General features: G+C 25.4%; 4 protein-coding genes across 5 annotated transcripts; 1 reads left to right on the forward strand and 3 right to left on the reverse strand.

The window, feature by feature from the left end:
- Positions 1-608: 608 nt before the first annotated feature.
- Positions 609-11,439, reverse strand: LOC122507741 (condensin complex subunit 1). The gene is made up of 21 exons (XM_043620605.1): positions 11,187-11,439; positions 10,420-10,554; positions 10,135-10,310; positions 9,867-10,009; positions 9,687-9,768; positions 9,502-9,564; positions 9,111-9,344; positions 8,640-8,972; positions 8,325-8,496; positions 7,906-8,246; positions 7,377-7,769; positions 6,970-7,214; positions 6,734-6,854; positions 6,255-6,569; positions 5,983-6,113; positions 3,773-4,027; positions 3,411-3,683; positions 3,161-3,303; positions 2,767-3,078; positions 1,426-1,707; positions 609-1,332 (listed from the first exon to the last, which is right to left on the reverse strand). The coding sequence occupies exons 1-21, from the start codon at positions 11,302-11,304 to the stop codon at positions 1,202-1,204; spliced, it is 4,398 nt and encodes a 1,465-aa protein (XP_043476540.1). The 5' UTR covers positions 11,305-11,439; the 3' UTR covers positions 609-1,201.
- A 1,453-nt stretch (positions 11,440-12,892) lies between these two features.
- LOC122507793 (E3 ubiquitin-protein ligase MARCHF5-like) lies at positions 12,893-17,387 on the reverse strand. Its single transcript, XM_043620699.1, has 7 exons — positions 17,227-17,387; positions 16,323-16,526; positions 15,952-16,114; positions 15,548-15,756; positions 13,598-13,916; positions 13,287-13,452; positions 12,893-13,201 (listed from the first exon to the last, which is right to left on the reverse strand). The coding sequence occupies exons 2-7, from the start codon at positions 16,471-16,473 to the stop codon at positions 13,043-13,045; spliced, it is 1,167 nt and encodes a 388-aa protein (XP_043476634.1). The 5' UTR covers positions 16,474-16,526; positions 17,227-17,387; the 3' UTR covers positions 12,893-13,042.
- Positions 17,388-18,102: 715 nt separating this feature from the next.
- On the forward strand, positions 18,103-20,149 carry LOC122507794 (transcription factor BTF3 homolog 4). Of its 2 annotated transcripts, XM_043620701.1 has the most exons (4): positions 18,103-18,343; positions 19,039-19,410; positions 19,541-19,679; positions 19,783-20,149. In XM_043620701.1, exons 1-3 carry the CDS (start codon positions 18,266-18,268, stop codon positions 19,664-19,666), a joined length of 576 nt encoding a protein of 191 aa, XP_043476636.1. In that variant the 5' UTR covers positions 18,103-18,265; the 3' UTR covers positions 19,667-19,679; positions 19,783-20,149. The 2 variants fall into 2 exon arrangements, with proteins under 2 accessions (XP_043476636.1, XP_043476635.1); XM_043620700.1 differs by having other exon boundaries at positions 19,541-20,149.
- A 2,348-nt stretch (positions 20,150-22,497) lies between these two features.
- Positions 22,498-24,298, reverse strand: LOC122507716 (RING finger protein 37). Its single transcript, XM_043620575.1, has 2 exons — positions 23,435-24,298; positions 22,498-23,283 (listed from the first exon to the last, which is right to left on the reverse strand). The coding sequence occupies exons 1-2, from the start codon at positions 24,064-24,066 to the stop codon at positions 22,569-22,571; spliced, it is 1,347 nt and encodes a 448-aa protein (XP_043476510.1). The 5' UTR covers positions 24,067-24,298; the 3' UTR covers positions 22,498-22,568.
- Positions 24,299-24,368: the final 70 nt, after the last annotated feature.

Raw genomic sequence — 24,368 nt, forward strand, 5'->3', positions numbered from 1 at the left:
TGACCACAAGTAAGTGAGTTACATTTAATTTAGATTTTTTTTCACTTATTATAATTGTGATATTTTAGATCTTACGTTATTTTTGTTTTAAGAAATTCTAAATTTTCAAATTTTATTTCTTTTTTATTATTAAAAAAAAAAATAGATTGTAATTTAGAAACAATTTTGTTAATCTTCGTATCAACAATTTTGTACTTCAATGCGAATTTTCTTTTGTAATTCACATTCGAGTAAATTATGAGATTTCATTTGATAGATTTGTTTTTTGTTTTAATCAAGAAAAATTATTTTACTTGATGATAATTATTATGAAAAAAACTGAAATTACGCCGAAACGCAGAAAAACTAATTTCAAGATTTTCTTGAATTGTCAAAATATAATTATTGTTAGAAAAGAGATTTCTAGATTTCAAATTTATTGAATTATTGTATGTAAATTATTTTATTAGGAATTCTTTTTTATTAAACGTATATTAATTTTACAATTTATTAATAATGACTTATTATTACATATCATCTATATATATAAAAATACTCTCGATGTAAATATATTGAAAAAATTTGATTGAATTTACAAATTATTCTTACAATGCGTAATTAGCTTAAAATTTTTTTTTTAATTAAACATTTTATTTCATTTTTTTTTTAAAATTGTTCTATAGACGCGGTTCAAATACTACGAATTTAAACTTTACGATATTAGAACCTTATACGACGGATAATGTTAAATTTTATACTAATTGAACTGTGGGAAATTTGAGTTTTAATTTAATTTTTTACCTTGTGAAACTAAACGGATTTATAAGTATTAGATTTATTATTTTTCAGTTACAATTAAAATAATTATATTTGAATCTTACACAGGTAAATTGCACATTGGTAAACTCTACAATACAATTGAATTGAGAAATTTTTTTGCCAGATTTTTAACATCGCTAAACTCTACACACGTTTATTTAGTAAATAAGTGTTTTTCAAACTCCACCGTGGATAAATTGCACACAATTGAACTCTACACAAAGATATTTTTAACGAATAGTTGATATTGTTAAATCCTATACAACATTTTTATTTATTTATTCAATAAACGTGGATAGAATTATTATGAAGGTTATTTAACACCGTGGGGTTTAAATGTGCAGTATTTGAATCGCCCATCTTTTTAATTATTTTAAATTTGTTTTTATTTTTTTAAAGAAAATTATGAGTATCGTTTAGATCTATTTGATACTCGACTTGAACTCCTTCGGACAACTTCTTCTTGTTTTGTTCGTTTTACTTGCGGCGGTCGACTCAAAGGTGTGTCTGAATCACTTATTCTTTGTGAATCGGCTGAATGAAAATAGAGAATTTTTTTAGTACTAAACAAATTTGAATTGCATAAATATTAACAACCGCGGTATGTAAATATTTATTTCTTTTTACCATTTCGTTCAGAATCTCTTTTTTCTGTTCTACTAGACGATCTTGTTGCTTTAACGGGCGTTTTGGCTGATTTTGTCGGTGTGCTTCTTGTTTTTTCTGTTTTTATTATTTGTAATCTAGATTCTTTCGTTGGTTTACTGGCTGATCTGGTTCCTGCTCTTCTTGGTGTTGCTTTACTTTTTATCGGTGTACTCTCGGCGAAACTTTCGTCACTATCGGGTTCGGATTCTGACTCGGATTTTCGCGATGGCTTCCGTCCTGGACGTTTTTTAACTGGAACAGCTAATTGTTTTTTGTTTGATAAAAAATAAGTTAAAAATTTAAATATTTATTTTAATTTTATTTTATTAAATTAAATTTTACAGGGTTGCCACAAAAAATTAATTTTGTTTTTCCCTGATTTCAAGACAAAATTTTTTTCAAAATTTTCAAAAAAATTATTAAAATTCTTCGAAAGAATTAAATTATCAATTATTTTGAAAAATTCATGCTATAATGCATTTAATATATTCATTAATATTCATTTTTAAATCAATTTTTATTGCAAAATTCTACGAGAATTCAATTATTTAAATACAAAAATAAATAATTTACTGAATAAATGAATGTTTCTCTAAATTGAATTATCATAAAAAAGTTTTATCAACATAAATTAATTTTTTCGAGGAATTTTAATACAATTTTCAAGAATGATTAAATTTTTTTAAGAAATTCGATTAAAATTGTATTAAAAATAATTGAAATTCTATGATGAGTTTTATTATTCATGAAAATAAATGAATTTTTATAAAAAAATGTTATTATTTATGAAAATAACTAAATAATGGCGAAGAAATTTATAAAAAAAATTTGTAAATAGTTGAAATTCCTGTGAAATTTTTATTATTCATGTAAATAATTTAATGTTTGCTTAGAATTTTATCAACATTTTTTTTTTAATAATTGAATTCTTTTGAAATTTTTTTTTTAAAAAGTAGTAATATTGAAAATTATTGAATTGAGGAAAATTTTTTGAAAATAAATGAAATTTTGCAAAGAATTTTATTAAAATCTTTGAAAGTAATTGAAATTCGGAGAAGAATTTTATTATTTTTAAAGATATCTAATTGAATTTTGACGAGAATTTAAAAAAAATTTTGAACATAATTGAATTTTTGCGAAGAATTTTATTACTTTTGAAAATAATTAAATTTCTGCAATGATTTGTAACTTCTTCAAAATTCAATTTTTTCCAGTACTTTAATAAAAATCCCTTGACTTTTCTCTGAATTCCCTGAATTCTCTGATTTTTCTGATCTGTTTTTTAATTTAATTCGATAAGTAGAAAAAAATATTAACTACCTCTTGGTGGTGCTTCATCCTCGCTGTCAGAAGAATCATCGTCGACAACGCGAGCATTTTGTCGTGGTTTCTTTTTATTCAAAGGTGGCACAGGCGGGGGTGGCATAGCTTCACTGTCGGAAATATCACCATTCTCTTCATTATTTTCAGCATTCAATAAGGCGTTCATTTTTTCTTCCAATTCTAAGCAAACTGCTTTTGCTTCCGGCTTCTTTTTGGTTGTGTTGATTATAGAATTGAGTGCTTTCAATACTTGTTTGTTGTGAATCTTGTCCTTTAGTAATGGCAAGCCTTCAATTAGTCGTCGTATACCTGAGAAAAATTTAAATAATAATATATTTAATAGAAATTACAATTTTTGTTTTGTAATTTGCTTGAGAAATTAAATACTCACTCTTTGCGTTAAATTGTAATAATGAAAGACAATAAGAGAGATCTCGCCATTGACGCTCCGTGGTTGCTAATTTGAATCGAGCACAAATCTTTTCTATGAGTGTGTCAATTTGCCTTTCCTTTTGCAATAGTCCAAGAATAAATCTGTAAAACGAAATTGTTGATTAATGCGAATTATCAAATTAAATATAATATATTTTCGTAATGACAATAATTAATAGAAAATAGAAGAATAAAATTTGAAAACTCACTGTAGGATTTCTTGGAAAGATCCTTCGTCAAGTTTCAAGTCGGGATCGGAGAGACGGGATAAAATATCCGGCATAACATTGTAAAGAGCATTTCCCTTTTGAGAAAGTTCTTTGAAGAACAGTTTTGTGTTGTGACGAATATCTGGATTAGGATCCACAATGCAGAGGGCTAATTCGGAAACTCTTCCTTTCACTCGAATCATTTCCCTCATGATAAGATTAGACAACATTCGGACGCAAGTACTTCGAACCAAATCGCTTTTATCCTGTAGTCTTTTTTCAATAACAAGCAAAATAATTATTAAATTACAATTTCATGTGGAAAATATTTAATACAATTTCGAAAAGTTCTTTTTATTTACCTGTCGTAAATGTAACTGGTCCAGGGTTCAACCTCATTGGGAAATCTCTTTGCTAAATCCGTCAATCCAATAAGAATATTTGATCGAATACCAGGATATTGTGATCGTCCGAGAATAGTGACCAATAGTTGAAGATGATTTGCACAAAATGTGGAACTTATCGTCATCATTTTGCAGAGAGCAAGAACGCTGTAGGCTTGTAAACTTTCATCATTATATCTATCGGGATCTTGACAAATATTCACAATGTACTGACTGAAAAAATTAAATTAATTTTTTTTAAATAACAAGTTAAATAACAAGTTAAATAAAAGTAGTATTAATAATTATTACTATAAACTGGCAAATGTTACGCGTGCAACACACTATTTGCTAAAATTTTAATAAATTCTTCAGAAGAATTCAATTATTTTCATAAATAATAATTTTTTTCGTATAAATTCAATTATTTTTAGTACAATTTGTAAAAAAATTTTCGAAAGAATTCATAAATATTTTCCAAAATTATAATAAAATTCTGTAAAGAATTCAATTATTTACAAAAAATGTTAATAAAATTTAATAATCGAATTTTTAATTACTATTTTTAAGAAACAAGTTCGTTTTAAAATCTTTAAAGAAATTCGTTTTAAAAATCAATTACTTTCAAAAAATATTTAAAGAAATTCTTTAAAAGAGTTAAATACTTATTAAGTACATAATTATTTATTATTGTTTATATTTTCAAAAGTTTTAATATAATTCTTCGCAAGAATTTAATTATTTTCATAAATAATAACATTCTTCGGAAAAATTCGATTATTTTTATAAATATAGTAAAATTCTTCGCAGGAATGGAATTATTTTCAATATAATTTTAATAAAATTCCACGAAAGAATTCAATTATTTTTTTAAACAGTACAGCCTTTGCAAACATTCAATTATTTTCAAATTATTTAAATTGTTTCCTTTTCGTTTCCTTTTGGTTATTTAAAATCTTTTTTTCTGTAAAATTTCTTAATTTTCAAAGTGTTTAATAGATTTTTTGAAAAATATTCAAATATCTTCTTTAAAACTTAAGAGATTTCAATTATTTAAAAAATAATTAAATTAATTCTGAAAGTGATTTAATCTCAAAAATTCAATTATTCCTAAAATTGTCTGTAAAATTTATTTTAAAAATTCAATTATTTTCCAAATTTTTAAGAAATTTCTTGTAAAATATTAAGTTACATTCGGCAAAAATTAGAAAATTATACAATTTGTTTAAAAAAATTAATTATGTCAATTTTTTGATAAAATTCTTGAAAAATAAAATTTCTTTTTATAGAATTAAAAAACTAATTTTTCAAATAAAATTTCTTTAAAGAATTTAATTTTGATTAAATTCTTCGTAAAATTTCAATTATTTTCCTAAATAATAACAAACCTTCGGAAGAATTCAATTATTTTTATAAATAGTAAAATTCTTCATAGGAATTCAATTATTTCCAATACAATTTTAATAAAATCTCATAAAAGGATTCAATTAAATTTTTTCTAAATTCTAATTGAATTCGTCGTAAGAATTCAATTATTTTCATAAATAACAAAATTCTTCAAAGAAATTCAATTACTTTCATTAATAATAAAATTCTTCGGAGGAATTCAATTATTTTTAATTCAATTCTAGTATAAAATTCCTCGAAAGAATACAATTATTTTTAAAAATATTAAATAAAATTCAAGTATTTTCACCAGTTTTTATAATTTTCAAGAAAAATTAATTATTTTAAACGTTTTATAAAAGTTTTCGTTTGAATCCAATTATTTTCAAAATTTTTAATAAAATTCTTTCAAAACATTCAATTATATTCAAAAATTATGATAAAATTCTTCAAAAGAATTCAATTACTTTTATAAATTGTAAAATTCTTCGCAACAATTCTATGATTTTCATGACATTAATTTTAAAAATTTAAATATTTAAAAAAAGAAAAATTATTTAAAAATTTAAAAAACTAAAAAGCAAATAATGACTAACTTCAAACTGCGAACAGATTACCGGAATACAACGATTATTAATATAGATTATTATAATTTAAAAATAATTAATAGTATTCAATTAATAAAAATACTGAATATTTTAATATCGTTATAAATTAAACAAATTCAATATTTAAATAATTTGTAATTAATTAATTAAATTAATAATTAATTAAATACTTGGTTAAGTAAATAATACACTTACACGTAATGTCCCAGAAATCCATTTGGCGAGAAAATTTCATTTTCGAGTGCTGCGTTTATAAAATCAGCATCAGCATCATCGGCTGTTGCGCCTTCCAAAGCGTCCTCTCCATTATCTTCAATTGTACTTAACTGAAATTTTTTTTAATTCTTTTAATTGACAATATTCAAAATTTTATTATTTTCTCTATTTTTTTTAATTAAATTTATTTTTAATTTCTAAATTTTTCTAAATATAAATAAATAAAATAAAAAAATGTTCATCGTATTTACCTCTTTATTACGTCTTGTTACACTTGCGGAACTTGGTGTAGACTCTGTCGCATTGAGTACATGATGAATAGATCGACCTGTTTTTCTGCCCTTAGTACCCTTCTTATCATCGCGCAATGCATTTCTTCTTTTTAATTCCTTAAAAACGGTGGTATCTAGATATACCATTTGCCGAATAGCTACATGACCAATTAGATACACCAGTCTACTCAGTAAAAGTCCTCGTAATTTTTTATCATCTTGATTCGTTTCATTAAATAAATTTGTGGTTTTTATTAGCAAAGTTTTCGACAATTGATCCGGTTGATTAGCCAACTAAAATAAACAAAAAATAAATATATTAAAGTTTATAAAATTAAAAAATGGTGAATATATTAAACAAAATTAATTTAAAAAAATGAAAACATTGTATTTATAATTTTAATAATTTAAATACAAACAGTTTTTGTATTGATAAAAAGTTTAATAAAAATACATACGTGATAAATGACATTGATGGCGTCAGTGGCGAAAGACATGTAACCGTTTTCATTCTTTGAACTAAATGTATTTGTTAAAAGTTGTAAAATGTGTTTGAAAATATCATGATCGTTGACGTATCTGTAAAATTAATTTTTTTCGTTAGTTTCATGGTGACAATTATAATAAATTTGATTGTCATACAAAATGGTACAAAATGGTTTCTCTTATCAAGAACAAATTTTTTTGAACTTACCGTGTAGGTGGCTTTTTCATGTCAGAATTATCTTGTTTAATTTGCATAAATGCTCGACAGGTATCGCGAGCCAAGAGTAAATCAGTCTCTGATCTTGGTCCAAAACCAACTTTTATCAATGTGTCTAAATTTCCAAGTATTATTCCCGGTTCGGCTTCCGCTGCCATTGTTATCAGCATCAAAGCCATGCGACTCTCACCCGCCGATGTATCAGGTAATTTCAGTGTAAACTTTTCCCACAAAACCTGAAAAATCGATAAATAATCATTAGAAATTCGGTTGAATTATTTAAATTTATTTTTATGCATCAGTTTAATTATTTTAATTTATATTTCTATATCGGCTTAATTTATTTTATTTTTTGCATCAGTTTAATAAAAAAATTAAAATAGATTTCCATTGTTTACTTGTAATATATCTGCATTGAAATCATTTTTTGTGTGCCAACTGTTTATCATTTGTGCCAATGCTGGACTCTGTCCGGGTTCTAAACTCTTCACTAAATCAATCAATTTATTGACGGACTTTAAAGCTTTCTGTCGTACAGACTGAACGGCTTCATTTTCACAGAGGTATATTTTCTGATAAACAATTGCCACATTATCACGAACCGATTGTTCGCGCATTAACACTTGATACAATGCTTTACGAATGCCACGATCTGCTCCTTTTATTTCAAATTGATAAGCTGATCCCAATAGAGCACACGATTCAACAGCGTCGCTGACTGTTGTTGAAAAGAGTAAATACTCAATGAACGGTATTGCTTTCTCCATTTCCTCGGAAAATGTCAATGAATTCTACAATGAAAATTAAATTGATTGTTTGAATTTAAAATATTTTATAGTTATAGCTTCATAATATAGTTCTAGTTTTTTATTTTGTTGGTTATAGTTTTTCATTTTGTTAGTTATAGTTTTTCATTTTGTTAATTACCTCAAAATATGAAACAATTTGTTTCTTCTTCTTTAATTCCTCCTTTTGCTTCATGAGATTTCTATCATTCGATTTGGTGACAGCTTGTGAGACATTTTTATTTGTATCTATCTGATTTGGTGAATCTTCCGACTCGGCGAATATTTTACCGAGAACTAGAAGCAAACAATGCGTTTTGTCCTCGGTTTTCATTGTATCGAAATCTTCACAATTTGGCAAAAGTTTAATAACCGTTTTTAATCGTTTGACAGTGTCCAATAAATTTTCCTCCAACATCAACTGTCTTATTTCCTCGAAAACTTCGTTTATATTCACATCGTCATCAGCTTCTTCTGAATTTTCTGCAATTATCATTGTTATTATCATAAGTTTTTCATTGACTTAAAATTAATTAATTCTAAAATTTATCATTAGAATACCTTCACTATTGAGAACTTCTTTAATTGTTTCTAAAATATGAGGAAGTTTGCTCTTCAATAGTTCCATTCTCTCCTCATCGCCTCGTTCGCTCCGACTGACAAAAGCCGTTTGAGCTTCCTTTAATTTTGCCTTAGCTTCCACAAGTTGTTTAGAGAAATTCTCCTTATCCAACTGTAAAGTAAAATTATTTATCAACTAGTTATTAATTTTAATTATAATATTAATTCGTAATTATTACAAAAATAATAATAGTTATTTAAAATAAAAAAATTTAAATTATCAGTTTGGTGATTATTCTTTTTAAATTAAATCACCTTTGCTGCAAAAGGATTCCCCTCGAGTAAAGCGCGAATTAATTGCAGAGCTTGTTTCCGTACATTTGCACTTTTATCCTCTAATCTTTTCACGACAGCGACCAAAAGTTGTGTCTGTCTATTTACAGGGATCGCACTTTCTGTACACAAACGTTGCCAGACTTGAAGAACTTTCGAACGAACGTACGCATTATTATCGAGAATATGATCCTCCAAATAATCAAGACACTCGTCGCGTTTATCCTTTTTCTCATCACTAAGATCCTCTGAAGTTAATGCACTTATTATAAGAACACTCAGTACTTCCATTACGCAATTTCTCAATGAGTAGAACTGGAAAGAAGAAATATTTCTTTAAAAAATCTTTTTATTATTAAATTAAAATTATCGAGAAGAAATTAAATATTTTAGAAGCAGATTAAAGATAATTGTTTCTAAAATATTTGATTTCGTTCTTTTTCTAAAATATACCTCGTGATCGAGATAACACGTAATATTATCCAAAATTGGTAGAATTAAATCTGGTGCAGTAGAGGCGATAGTTTCGAGAAACGTTGAAATATTCCGAGCCTCGGCTTCCTGTGGTTCGTTTTGACTCAATTCGCGCATTATTTCTTTCATCATTCCCGTGCATCTGAAGTTTTGTGCCATTTGTACCACACCAACTGCTAACGGTGCGGCCAAATAATCGTACAAAGTCACCAACTAAAGACAGTCATTAAAATTAAATAGTAAATAAATAAAAAAATATTAAATAAATAAGAAAATATTAAATAAATAACAAACTATTAAATAATGAAGAAAAATATTCCAAAACAATTTGAAACAATAAAAGGCAAGAAAAACTTTATAAGAGACAAACCTGAACAATTCGAATGACACTCGTTATTCCCTGATTATGCTTCTTCACCAAAGTTGCTAGAATCTAAAAAAAATAATGAAAACAATTATGCATTGAAATATTTATAGAATGTAAAATGTAGTAATAAATAAATAATTTTTTCTAATATTAAAAATTAAGAATTTTAAACAAACAGTGAAACTTGCCTCAAAAATTGTGTCCCTTGTTCTCTTTTGTTTTGGTTCCTTCGCTAACTCCAAAAGTTTGTAACATACTTCACTGAGAACACTGAAATATTTTAAATAATAATATTAAGAATAATAATTTCAATTTGAAATGAGAATTTAATTTCAACAGAAATCATTTTTTTCCGAGAAAAAACTCACTTTAGAAAAGAATCTTCAATAACCGGTGGACTCCACAATTTATGAAGAGGAAGTTGCAACCATCGATATAACAATTCTAAAGAACCTTGTCTTTGTTGTTCCCATTCTTCGGCAGCATCGGATTTCTTAACGACTTTTTTTCGCTGTTCAAAAGAAGAAGAAAAAGAAATATAAAGTAAACTGGGAATTTTACTTCTGTTCAATAATTCAGATAAAAAACGTAACAAAAATGATTAATATTCTTCTGTTTTACAAGATTGGGCATTACCTTTCCTATATTAATTCCATCATTTATTTCTTTCTGAAAATGATTGTCTACGTGACAAATAATTGAAGACCACAGATAAGCCAACATTTTATTAGCACATAAATATTCCGCTCTCATATTGAACGTTTCATTTGATTGCAAATCTTCCTCTAAATCCTCAATAAGCATTTGTACAGCTGAAAATTAACGATTTAAATTTAAGTAAATAGAAAATTAAATAAATTAGTTATTTAAATGAAATGAATTATTTTATTTAAAAAATGTGATCAATTAGGCAATATTTACCTTTTGTTATCCTGTCGAAAGACCGTAAAAAGAAATGTATTTCCACTTTATTTCCATGTACCAAAACGGAGAAAAATGTGTCAAAATTGTCCAAAATGAAGAGTGTACGTTTGTTTTGGAGTTCATTTCTTGTGGCTAAAAGAAAGTAAAAAGTTAGTAAACAAATAGATCGTAAAATAAACAATATAAATTTTTACTTAACCACCCAAAAAAATAAAATGTAAAGAAATTATCAATGCTAAAGATAAAATAAAACCAACTACAATAGTAAACAAATCGAGAAAATATTTTTAAATATAGTTATTTTTTTAACAAAAGACTATTATTCTCTTTAAAAAAAGTACGTTTTTTTATTAATTCTTCTTTATTCAATTTCCCAAATTAAAAGACGCGCGACTGTGTTTATTACACCGTAAAAAATTAAAAATACAACACGGTTTTAAATCTGAAAAAAATTTCTTGTACTTTTAATATACTTTTATTGTATAGAGAAATGTAGAGACAATACAAAATAATATGAGATAATATGAAGACAATTTCATCAGATAAAAAATTCGTAAAAGTTTTTACGGTTTTTACTTCCTAATTCATGAAAATGTTTATGCAATGCACGCTAAAATATAACCTCACTTTTTTACATGTCAAACTCCAAGCAGAAAAACGTACAATTTAACTATAAATATTATTGATTTAGAAGAATTTATAAATATTAGTACAAAAGTATAGTGAAAAATCAATAAATTATGATAAAATTAATAATAAATTACCGTCAATAGCTTGATTAATTCCACGAATAGAAGTAACTTCACTGACTGAATATTGTTCAGCATTATTCCTCAAGAGATCATCCTTTGTTATAGGAATTACAAAATCCTTCACCACCATTGTGTCAAGAATAATATCCCATTAATTTATTTCAAAAAACTATCAACTTTTCTTGATTTTTTTTCACTGTTCAACTGTAAATAATAGCAGAAAAAAATAGAGACGCGCAAAATTGCCGCCAACGGTCGGTTTTCGATTTCCGTAAACAATGTCAATGCGCATGCGTCGCGAAATGAAGCGAGTTGCTTGACCCGCGTAATTTAAAATATTTAAAATTAAAATTAATTTTACAATGTAATAATTATGTAAATAAAATAATTTAAAAAAATAAAAATATGTAAACAAATTAATATTAATTAATTAGAATTATTGTAATTTATCAGAAATAGATATAAAAATTAAATATTTTTTTCCATAGAAGGTAAAATGTTAAAGAATAATACAATAATAATTATTAAATTACCTGTTTTATTAAATAAAAATAGAACATGTAAAGTCAAAAGTGAAATAACAAGTAATTCATTTACAAGATTTTTAAAACAGATTTTTAACAGTTTTCTTTTCATTCTTATAGAAGTGCAGGTAAATTGATCCTTATTTTCGGACTGGGGAAAAATTTACCCATTAAACAATTGTTATTTTTTTTTATTTTCTACGGAAAAATTCTTTTTAAAATACTTGAAGAATTTTGTTTCGATCATTGATGAACATTAATTAATATTACATTTTATTTATGAACAACTAACAGACACTATATTATACAAATCGTAAAATTCTGGTTTGTATTTTGTGTACCGTATTTTTTATAACAAAAATAATTACAAAGCATAATTGTTTGAAAACAAAGTATGTACCATTTTACTTTTAGCAATAAACAAAAGACAATGTTCTAATATCATTATTAAGACTATTTACAATTTAGATGCAATTTGAAATTTTTCTTGTATAAATTAAATAGTTTTCTTAAATTCATTGAATTGAAATTTAATATTTTTCGTTGCAGATTTTTTGTTTTGTAGTATAGAAGAAATTTATCGTAGAATTTTCGAGGACGTTTTGCAGAAAGTTTCATTTTACTCTAATCAAATTTGATGGAAAGAAAAATAAATTTATTAGCAACATTTCCTAGTAATTAATATTCAATATGATGGTTTATTGAAATTTCCTTTACGGGGGAAAAATAGAAAAAGCCATATAACTTATAATAGAAAAAAAGTTTTCATTATGCAAAAAAACAAAAAAAAATTCGTCTAAATAAATAAAATTAAAAAAATATCAATTTCCCCACATTTTCTATACAATTTTCACAACAATTTTTTTTTATATAAATAGTTTTTAAAATGATTAAAATTCTATAATTTGTATAATCATTTTTTTCTTTCAGTAACAATTCAAAATATTTTTTTTATATTCCTGACGAAAAAATGGAGAAATTATGAAATTATCATAAGTCTAAATTGCTTTTCCTATATTTTTAACGCGAGGACATTAATAAGGTTCATAACTTGCGTGTATTTTATACAGGAATGTTAAAAACCTAAAAAGTTGGGAGTAATTTCTCAGGAACTTGACTATCACTTTTGTTTTTCTATAAATGGGGGATGATCAGTAATATTTCTCTTTGCATTTAGTTTTATAACTTTAACAGTTTAAATTAAAAGAATTACGTATACATTCACTGCGTGTTTTTTAAGGGATCGTTTTTAATCGTCATTTTCAATTTTTAACATGAAACTAAAATAGTTTCAATTTGTTTTTTTTTTTCTTCTTTAAAATCACCTCTCTTTTTAAACACTTTTTAATTATCAGTTTGGTTTTCAGCGTTCCTCTGTCTTCGATAAATTGCAACATTCGTGTCTGTATAATCCATTATGCGTCTTTGACATTGTCTAACGTATCGTTGTTGTTTGTGATAAATTTTAAATGCACCTTTTATTGACAAAAAGGCCACACCTCCCTGAAAAATTAATATTCAAATTCTAAAGATGTAAAGACATTAAATTTTATAAAAGAGATTAATTAGTAATTTTTCATCTACTTACAAGTAACGTTCTTTGAAAATTTGAACTTATACTTTCGAAGAATATTTTGCCACAAATACTTGCAATTGTTGGCAATAATAACGCGCCGCATAAAACTCTCGTCACAGAAACTGGATCACTCATTGGTGGAATTTCCTGTGATTGTGTTCTCTCATCGTCTGAATAACTGAAAATTGATTTTCAAATTAGAAACAATTTTTATTTGGATTAAAATTTTATTTTTTATTTTAATTAATCTAATTTATTAAATTTAAAATTTTATTTTAATTAATTAGTTGTTAGAATAGAAAATTATTAATAAAAATTTATACCTGCTAGGTAGGAAGTGCCTTAAAATTGGAACTTTACAAGCGTGCCGCCTGAGTAAACTCAATGCTTGATCTTCCCATTTTAACATTTTTCCCAGAACGAGCATTATTGGAATTGTAGGTAAACCTACGAGTAATACTAAAGGATCTGCATTTTCCAACATTGTAAAACCGTCCTTGTGACCAACGACTTGCATTACGGTAATTGCTCCATAAGTAACAGCTGTCCAATAAACAGAACCAACAACTATACTCGCCGCTATAAATGGACATACTCGAAATATAACTCCATCGATTTTGTCCAATATTACAACCAAAGGCCCTGTAATTAAATAATAATTATCTATATTATATAATAATCACTAGCAAATGTTACGCGCGCTAACGCGGAACGTGTTATTCAATTTATGATTGTTATCCAAATTACAAAATTCAATTATTTTCTAAAATTTTAATAAATCCTTTTAAACAATTCAATTATGTTTTTGAATAGTAAAATCTTTACAAAAATTCAATGATTTTCTAAAAAAAATCCGCCGAAGAAATTCAATTATTTTTAAATAAAAAATTCTTTGCAAGAATTCAATATTAATGTTATAAATTTAGTAAAATTATTTGCATGAATGCAATTATTTTTAATAAATTCTTCGAAACAATTCCAATTACTTTTATAAATACTAAAATTATTTGCAGGAATTAAATTATTTTTTATCAAATTTAAATAAAATTAATGAAAGAATTGAATTATTTTGAAAAATTTTCATAAAATTCAATTTCAACAAGAATTTAATATTCACTAAAAATAATTCAATTATTCTCAAAATATTTTTAAAAATTCTTTATAAAAATTAGATTACTTTCAATGCAATTTTTTAATATATTCGTCAAGAAAATTGAAAGAATTCAATTATTTTCAAAAAATAATAAAATTCTCTAAAGAAATTCAATTATTTTCGAAACAACTTTAATTGAATTTCTCGAAAAAATTTCATTATTTTCAAATATTTCTATAAAATTCTTCATAACAATTTAATTATTTCTTAAAATTTTAATAATTTCTTCGAAACATTTCAATTATTTTTATAAATAGTAAAATTCTTCGCAATCATTGAATTATTTTTATAAATAGTAAAATCCTTTGCAGGAATTCAATTATTTTCAAAAAAATTTTAATTGAATTCCTCGGATGAATTCAAATATTTTGAAATATTTCCATAAATTTCAATTATTTCCTAAAATTTTAATAAATTCTTTGAAACAATTCAAATATTTTTATAAATAGTAAAATTCTTTGTAAGAATTCCATTGTTTTCAATTCAATTTTAATAAAATTCTTCTTCGTAAAATTCAATTGTTTTCCAAGTTTTCAATTAAAATTATTAAAGAAACTCCATTAGTTTAAAAACAATTCAAAGAAATTCTTCAAAAGAATTTAATTAGGATTTTTTAAAATTTAATTTAAATTCTTTACGAGAATTCAGTTATTTTTCTAAATAATAAAATTCTTTGAAGGAATTCTATTATTATCGAATTTTTTGATAAAATGTTTTGTCGATTAAAAAATTATAAAAATTAACTACCTAAGTAAAATTGTTTTCAATTAAAAATCATAATTTAATTTAATATTCTAGAATATAAAAATAGTTATTATAATAATTATAAATTATTGTAAAAAAACTAATTTTTATTACTACAAAATACGGTCAATAGTATTTTTTTATAAGAAAAACACTGGATTTAATTTATTTTTATATCTTGTTCCATATAAAATTCAAAAATTAACTTTTGGAAGTTTAATATCACTTTTGTTCTAATTAGTTTCTTGTTGCAAAATTAGTAATTTACGAAAATATTTTTAATAAAAAATATTTTCTTCATTTGAACGTTCAAATTTTGTGGATCAAATAAATAATGAATAATAATTTATATAAATGAAATAAGAACAATATTTACCCATATTTGGATAAACGATGATATATTCTGTATTACATTGTGGACAAACGACTCTCGTACTGGCTCGGCCTTTTTGTTTTTCGTCTACCCACCGTTGTATACAACCCTGATGAACCCATTTTGTCGTTCCTCGACAGTGACATGGTTTCACCCACAATGCAGTTGCATCATCCTCGTCAGTTGCAAAACAAACCCAACAATATCGTTTACTTGAAAAAAAATACGACAGTTAATTATTTGTTATTATTGTTAAACAGGGCTGCTACAAAAATTTAATTTTGTTTTTCCCTGATTTCCAGATAAAATTTTATCTTATTTCTACAAAAAAAAAATATATTCACAGAATTTAATGATTTTTTAATACTTTTTTTGCATAGAGATCAAAAGCAATAAAAAAAACTTACTCTTCATCGGAACTTAGGGTCGGAATTCCGGCTGTAGTTTGATTTGGCGATGAGGCACCGTCAGTTACATCAGCTGATAATTCATTATCAGCAGCATCAGAACCTGTGTAATGAGTCGTGTCCTCTTCCGAGGATATGTCTGCTCCTTGTGTCTCCGAATTTTCTACAAATATGAATTTCAATTATTATTTTAAAAAAACTTACAAGTTATTTTCTAATTTTATAAATTATATCTAATAATTTCTTCATTTTATTTCTTTCATTCAAGACTTTATTTCCTCTTAGGAGAAATTATGCAGAAGTTTCCTTCAAAATTAAATTAAAAGCAAATGATGTAATTAAAAAATAATTTGCAATACTTTTTGCAATACCATTATTGGAATCGCTGTTTTGATCTTGTCTTACAGTAGAATTCAGTCTTCTGAATTGATCTTCAACAACTCGCCAATGATCCATTTCTCTTGGAATTATTCCATAAACATCTTCACTATAAACAAAATGCGGTGGTCTACTTCCTGACATTTTACTTCACACTGCAAGTATACTTATAATTGTGTCATCATTTCTTTTTTTGTCTGTAATCAAGATTAATTCAATTTATATTTTACATACTTTAATATCAATCACTGATATTAATTTAATGAAATTGAAATATGAAAATAATTACAACATATGACAATAAAATACAAGTTAATTATTAAAAAAAAGTAATCAATTATAAATGAGAATTTTAAAAAGTAGTTCATTCAATGAATGACATGGCAAAGTAAACTAGAACATTCTGGTTGATTTAAGAAAACAGTCAACAAATCACACGTGTACAAATTTGCTATTATGAAGTTCTTTTAACAATAAAAATAATCAATTTTATATCTAATAATAATGATAAGAATAATAAATTCGCTTGCATATTGTAATAAATATAAATTTAAAAACATAATCGTGCAAAATTTTGTAATAATATCAAAATTCAATATGTAACTGATTTTGCATTGTTATTCTAATCAGCTGAATAATTTCAAGAATATGGCAATAATTATATTGTTCGCACCGCCACATGAAATTAAGGTTATGATTTATCTAAAATACATATTTTCCTCGTATTTAAGCACTATTTGAGAAAATTAAAAATAATTTCCAATTCTTCTCGTGTGCAATAAAATTATTTATTAGAAATGTAAAATACAAGGCGGGTCAACCATACCAAAAAAAAAAAAAAAACACTTTCGTGTTAACCTTTGAGAAATACTGTAAACAAGAAATTGTCTAAATTACCTGCTTTTCCAAGCGTGGGAAAAATTTTATGATGACACTTTTGATATCTAATACAAAGAATAATTTTCAGATTATTTACAATAAATCCAGTAAAAGATATGTATATTATAATGTCCAAGGTCCATACTTTGTGTTTGTGTACAAAGACATAGAAAAACTGTTAAAAAACTCTTGACATTTTAAGGTGCCAGCCACAATGTATTTTCAGCCAATCCAAATGCATCATTGCCTATTGCACTCATACAATTGGTTGAATTTTTGAAAAATTGTCCAATTTCTGCAACGTAAAGAAGTATAAATAATTTATTAATTATTGCAAAATTTGGAAAAAATTTCTTGTAAAAATGTAAAATTACTATCTATATTTAATGTCACACAGTGAAATAATAATAGTGAATCATTTTTTTTTACTGTGATAAAAGGTCAATCCATTGAAAATAACCGCCAAAATTTCATTGGTTTCTAGCATCAAGGTCGGGGGAAAAAATGTAAAAAAAATTATTTCTAATATTTATTGTTTTTAATTTAAATGTCGAGTTATTCGAATTGTATAAATTTAATTTTTTGTTCAAAATAGACGTGAAAGTACGCTTGTCATTAACGATTATCAACTCATTAAGTTTTTTCAAATGGGTATTTATTTTTAGAAATCAAGGCCTTTCACTGTTAAATTCAAACGAGTGATTAAAAACTATATTTTTTTGTTAATAAATAAAATAAAACATAATGTACGGTCCAAACACCATTAAAGAATTATTTAACAATTGTTTAGTGACAATAGACTTTAGTTGAAAATTTATCTTTGAATATTTAAAATTTATCGCAGCGGAAATTGCTCCAGCTGCCGGAAGTTTGGATTAACGTAGTGAATGTGGAAGCGTACTTCCATTTTCTCGTTTCTCTCGACGAGTCTTGAGCACGTGTTTAGTTATACCGGTTGCATTGTTCTCGAATTTTCAGTTTAAGATTTGACACAAGTTTTAACCAGAGACTTTGTCCTTTACTAGAGTTATTTCTATTTTTTGGAATACCAAACAATATGAATCCTGAAAAATTGAAGAAGTTGCAAGCTCAAGTGCGAATCGGTGGAAAGGGAACACCCCGTCGTAAGAAGAAGGTATTTGGCTTTTATATTCTGGCAAATTTAATTAATGTGGATTATTCATTAAATAAGAATTTATTTTTTTCTTTCAAGTTTATGTGATTTTTTTCTCTCTCTTTTTTATTATTTCCTTGTCCGGAGTGTTGATATTAAGAATGACCATACAAAGGATGCGCTATAAATCCATTTATTTCGCGCTTTTATTAATCTCTATTTGCATGTCCTGAGAGGAATTCTCATTTTTCAAGGACGATACATTCATTTATATCGCAAAAAAACAAAGAAGTTAATTTAAATAATGCCTTGAGATAAAAATAATTCTTTGTGTGTGGTATAATTTCGAAAGTACATCAAATGGACCTATTTGGTAATGTCACTGACTTTGTGTTGTAATCCTAAATGATTCACATAATTATCCTCGAAACGTTTGTAATTCTGTAAAATTTTAAACTATTCGAAAAAATTGTTCTCTTCTTTTTTTAATCTTTGAAGTTTTTATTTTCAGATTTCTTGCCATAATTATAATATATATTTTTGATTTTTTTTTCTAATTATAGAAATCCATGCTACTGGAATTATTCTCAACTATTCTTAACTATTTTTAAATTGAATCAATTTTGATATTTCTTTTTTATAATTAGGTACATATAATTATGTAAATAACTTTTTTCACATATAAATTTTGAATTGTGTGAAATTGTTTTTTTAAGGTTGTGCACGCAACTGCAGCAACTGACGACAAAAAACTTCAAAGTTGTCTTAAAAAACTCTCTGTCAATACAATTCCTGGAATTGAAGAGGTTAATATGATTAAAGATGATGGAACCGTCATTCATTTTAATAATCCAAAAGCCCAAGCGAGTCTTGCCGCGAATACATTTGCCATTACTGGTCATGGTGAAAACAAGCAAATTACCGAAATGTTGCCCGGAATTTTAAGTCAGCTTGGACCTGAAGGATTGACTCAATTGAAGAGATTGGCAAGCACCGTTGCAGGCAGCGGAGTTGGCAAAACTTCCCTAGAAGAAGATGATGATGTTCCCGATCTCGTGGAGAATTTCGATGAAGCCAGTAAAGAAGAGGTAATTATAACTTCCTTTTGCATTCTCTTTCTACTAAAAGTACTAAATACTAATCATTTCATTCTATTTTTAGTAATATTTGTATAATTAAGAAATATTTTGATTTAATAATAAAAATTGCGATTTTCAGGTGGCATTGAAGAAGGAACTCGAAGAAATTGTCACCGATAAATCAGCAGCAGAGGACAAAAATGATACCTCGGCGGGGAACGCTGATGAAAAAAAAGAAGCCCCATTGGCCAAGGTCGAAGTCTAATAATGTGATGAGTGTGAGTTTTTTTTTGTAATTATTCAAATTTCAAATAGTGACAGTTCTGGAATTTAAAAAAAAAAACAGAGCAAAAGTGTAATTGACATTTGAATGTTTTACAGGTATACAGTATGACTTATAATTTTAATGATAACTTACAAAAAGTATCAACTATTTTGAAGAAGATAATTTTTGCCCTCTGCCATTGTGTTTCCCCCCTGCTGTATTTGAATTCCCGTTTGTATTTTTATCAGATTTCTTTTTAACCGCATTTATGGAAAAAAATGTGCGTTTAACGTAAAAAGTTACAACGCGCACAAAATGTATACAATTAAGTGATGCAAACAAAAAAACCGATAAAATGAAAATTATAACATCAATTGCATTTTGATTTTTCAAACAATATTTATCAAGGAAAAAAAACTTGTTACTATGTGTATATCAAATAATCTATTCTTTTTTGTAGTAATAACAATGAAAAAAATAGTAGACAACTTGTGTTTTTATTTGCAAAACATTTCCCTTTTTGAGAAAAATATTGTTTTAATTAAAAACAGAAGAAAAGCATAACAGAAAAAATACGTAAACTGGAAACCTGGAAATTTCAGGGAATTTTATAAACCTTGAAAAAACCTGGAAAAGTCAGTGAATTTTTATCGAAATTCTGGAAAATTGTTGTTCTCTAAAGTTATTGTGTTTATTCTTGAAATTTAATTTCACTTAAATATTTCAAAATTAATTCAATTTTAAAAGAATTGCGTATACAATTTTCATAAGTAGATGAACTTTAAAAGATTATGATTTAAAATTTTGTAAAATTTCAATTTTAAATTAATTTAATTAGAAATGTAAAAAAAAAATTAGATTTAAAAAAAATTTTAATAACTAAAATTCTTCTGAATTTAGTTAAATTTTTTAATATATATTTAACTAGTTTTATTAAAAATAATGGATTTATAGAAGAATTTTAGTTAAAAACACTAAAACAAATTAAATTTTGAAGGAATTAGAAATGATTTCAGAAATTCAATTATTTTCAAAAGTAGTAAAAATCTCAGAAATTCAATTATTTTCAAAAATTTGAATAAAATTCATGGCAAAATTTTAATTATTTTCAAAAACTTTCCTCAATTCAATGATTTTTAATATCTACTACTTTAATAAAAATTCCTAAAAGAATTAAATTAGTTAAACAAAATTTTAATAAAATTCTACGCAAACATTTAATTATTTTCATAAATAATAAAAATTTCACAGGAATTCAATTATTTACAAATTATTTTCATATATTATTCAATCATTTTCATACATAATAAAACTCAATGATGAATTTCAATTATTTTTAAGACAATTTCAATGGAATTCCTCAAAAAAAGTTATTATTCTTAAAAATTTTCTTAAAATTTATCAAAGAAATTTAATTATTTTAATAACCTTTGCTGCAATTTATTTATTAAAACTTAAGTATTATTTTCAATTAATTTTTTATTAAATTTCTTTAAAGAATAAAATTATTTTCAAAAATTTTAATTCAATTCTTTGGGTAACGATTCAATTTTTTTCAAAATAATTTAAATAAAATTCTTCGCAAAAATCCAATTATGTCTAAAAATTTACAAAAATTCTCGTCAAAATTTCAAATATCTTTATAAATATTAAAATTTTTCTCCAAAATTCAATTATTTTCATAACTTTTAAAAAAAATTTTTGGCGAAATTTCAATTATTTTTAATACAATTTTAATCAAATTTCTCAAAAATGCAATTATTCTTAAAAATGTTTATTAAAATTTATCAAGAAAATTCAATTATTTAAAAATTTGTTTATAAAATTCTTTATGAAAATTTAATTGTTTAATAAAATATTTATTTTTATAGTTAAAAAATGAATTTCAAAATTAAAATCTTTGAAAATTTGAACTTCTTAAACTTTTAATTAAAAATTGTATAGAATTAATTTTTCTCAATAAGTTTAATGGAATTTTTTAAAATTATTTGAAGCTTTTAATTTCTGAAATATTTAATTGAAGAATGTCAGAATAATCGAAATTTCGTAAAATTAAATTGTAAACAAAATAATTTGAAAATTCACAAAGAACTTTTTCAAGAATTACAGTAGAGACTCCATTATCCGGACTAATGAATGCAGGCACTTGTCCGGATAATCAAAAATCCGGATAATCGAGTAAAGTACGAATTAAACAAATTTTTTATTCATAATTTTATGTATTTATTTGCATATGTATTAAAATAAGACTGAAACAAACTAAAACTTTTAAAGTCAACATTAATAAATATTTAGTTAGAAATATTTCAAAATATTTACATAAACATTTTCTTAAAATAATTTAAACACTTTAAAACGCAACATTTCGTGTAAATAAATTTAAAATAGAAGTTAATTAACGGCTTGAGACCTTGTAAACTTTATATTAAAAAAAAAATTTTTTTATTTTAAATTTGTCCGGATAATCGAATATCCGGATAATGGAGTCTCTACTGTATTGAAAAAAAATTGAAAGAAGAATTTTAGATGAAAATTCTAGAAATGAATAATCGTAATAATGAAAATAATTTTTGAAGAAGTTACAGTAAGAAAGTAGAAAGTTTTAATTATTATAAAACATGAAGAAAACGATTTCAAATTTTTGAATATCTTAATTTTTATTAAAAAAATGATGATGAAATATTTATATAAAAATGAAGTTATTGATGTTTTTGAATAATTTTCCATTTAAAAACCTGGAAAAATTCCGTTTTTTAATCTGGAAAAGTCAGGGAATTTGAAATGAGCAAAAGCGTAACAACCAAATAAAGAAATTCAAAATAGACACAATATAAAATTAATATGAACATTTATTTTTACACCAAAGTTTTCTTTCTTTTTTTCTTTGATTTCTCTTTTTCTATTATCCGAAAATTCTTTGCGGATCAGAATTCGTGAAAGCTATTTTACAAACATTGCATTCATTGTTGCTGGAGAGTAGAACTTTTCTACATAAAGTATGATTGCAAGGCAGTCGATAAATAATACCATTTGTACAGCAATTACAATTAATTGAACTATCATTTGAACATGATGATTTTTGAACATTTTCAGTGCTTGTATTTGCATTTTTAATAGTATTCGAATTAACAGTCATGCTTGTTTTTCGTCTTACTGGTCTAACTGGTAATAAAGGTAAAACATGACAATGCAGTCTTTTTCGTTTTAAATTATTCTCCGTTTGTTGATTATATTTTATTGTCGATTTACTACTTTCGGGTAATTTTTCCTGTGGTTTCTGAGTATTTATTAACTTAAGCGACGATTCTGGACGTATTTTTCTACCCAGGACACGTGGTAATTTTTTTACCTCCTCATTTTCACTATTTTCAAGTAAAAATTTATCAATTTGCGCCTTAAGTGCTGTTGCGGCGAGAGCTCTTCGCATTTCGCTCAAAGGAATTCCTGTAAATGGATCGGAAGATGGTCGGCCCCAGATGGCCTCGTTTTGTTCATGTTTGTCTAGTGTACTTTGATCTATCACTTTGCCACTAGGCAGAACAATCGGTTGAGTCATTATTTCACATGTTATTGGATCTAGAAAATCTTCCGGTACTTCCAGTGTTTCGGGAATTTTTCTAAAAGAAATTTATTAAAAAAAAATATTTAACAAAATGAAATTTTACATTATATAAAATTATTACAGAATAATTTTATAAAAAAACGAATTGATTAGTATTTACGAAAAATCGTATTCAATAACTATAATAAATTCTGTAAATAACTCACTTGTAAACAATATTATCACTTTGCGAAGGAGGAGATTGTTCCTTCTTATCAATAGAAACAGTTGCGCAAACATTATTTCGCTGTGACCACAAACTGCAAACAGTTGCGATAACGTCTTTTCCGCATTGTGGCGAGACATGTCCCCAAATTTCAACTTTTCCTAAAGCAGGAACGGAATTTGCCGTCTTCACAATACTTATTCGTAATTTATTAACATAATTGACTAGACGCAAATTGGAGGACTTCAAACGAGATTGGAGAAAATTCGACGGACTGGAAATAGTCGATGGATCCAGGTCACTTCTATAAAATACTATTCCTGATTGTGATGGATTTAAATAACCATTACTGGAAATACCAGTATATGATACTGTTATCTCATCGGTGGATTTCGTGTGAATTTGAAAACCAGACGATTTTTGTGCACCAACACTAGGCCATATGATAATGTGACTTATGCGAATATTACAGATAAAATGAAAATCAACGTGAATTGGTGGTTTAATACACGAATAAACCATGAAACCCTTTTGGGATTTATTTACTAAATTCTCCACTTCATGACCCTCTGTACTTATTGTACTGCATTTCACTTCTGTCCTTAAAGATGAATCGCAAAAATTCAAAAGCATTTTGTATTCACTTTCACCGTATTCACATTTATTTTTGTTTATTCTAATAATTCTAATGTTTATTTTAAATGATTATTTTTCGAAAAAATACTCTCTTAGAAGAAAATTATCACAGTATATAATTATATGAATTTTATTTTCGAATGTTATTTATTTTGTTAGTATTTAAATATTTATGATACAAAAACATTCAAAACACTGTTTTTGACCTGTCAAAATGTCAAAGTTTATAGGTTAGGTAGCATGTTGCATGCTTAAGGGTGCTTTCCACATCGGTGTGTCAATTTCTATTGGTGGACGTA

Source organism: Leptopilina heterotoma, unplaced genomic scaffold (genome assembly GCF_015476425.1).
Source record: "Leptopilina heterotoma isolate Lh14 unplaced genomic scaffold, ASM1547642v1 Lhet_51, whole genome shotgun sequence".
In the NCBI taxonomy this organism is placed as follows: Eukaryota; Metazoa; Arthropoda; class Insecta; order Hymenoptera; family Figitidae; genus Leptopilina; species Leptopilina heterotoma.

Excerpts from the sequence above, each read along its gene's own strand:
- LOC122507741 (XM_043620605.1), bottom strand. The coding sequence starts at position 11,304 with ATGGTGGTGAAGGATTTTGTAATTCCTATAACAAAGGATGATCTCTTG. Across the intron at positions 1,708-2,766 it reads GGATGAAGCACCACCAAGAG|CTGTTCCAGTTAAAAAACGT; the intron begins GTAGTTAATATT and ends AAAAACAATTAG. Across the intron at positions 1,333-1,425 it reads AAGAGATTCTGAACGAAATG|CCGATTCACAAAGAATAAGT; the intron begins GTAAAAAGAAAT and ends ATTTTCATTCAG.
- LOC122507793 (XM_043620699.1), bottom strand. The coding sequence starts at position 16,473 with ATGTCAGGAAGTAGACCACCGCATTTTGTTTATAGTGAAGATGTTTAT. Across the intron at positions 13,453-13,597 it reads AGGCACTTCCTACCTAGCAG|TTATTCAGACGATGAGAGAA; the intron begins GTATAAATTTTT and ends ATCAATTTTCAG. Across the intron at positions 13,202-13,286 it reads ATTTTCAAAGAACGTTACTT|GGAGGTGTGGCCTTTTTGTC; the intron begins GTAAGTAGATGA and ends TTAATTTTTCAG.
- LOC122507794 (XM_043620700.1), top strand. The coding sequence starts at position 18,266 with ATGAATCCTGAAAAATTGAAGAAGTTGCAAGCTCAAGTGCGAATCGGT. Across the intron at positions 18,344-19,038 it reads CACCCCGTCGTAAGAAGAAG|GTTGTGCACGCAACTGCAGC; the intron begins GTATTTGGCTTT and ends TGTTTTTTTAAG. Across the intron at positions 19,411-19,540 it reads ATGAAGCCAGTAAAGAAGAG|GTGGCATTGAAGAAGGAACT; the intron begins GTAATTATAACT and ends TGCGATTTTCAG.
- LOC122507716 (XM_043620575.1), bottom strand. The coding sequence starts at position 24,066 with ATGCTTTTGAATTTTTGCGATTCATCTTTAAGGACAGAAGTGAAATGC. Across the intron at positions 23,284-23,434 it reads AGTGATAATATTGTTTACAA|AAAAATTCCCGAAACACTGG; the intron begins GTGAGTTATTTA and ends AATTTCTTTTAG.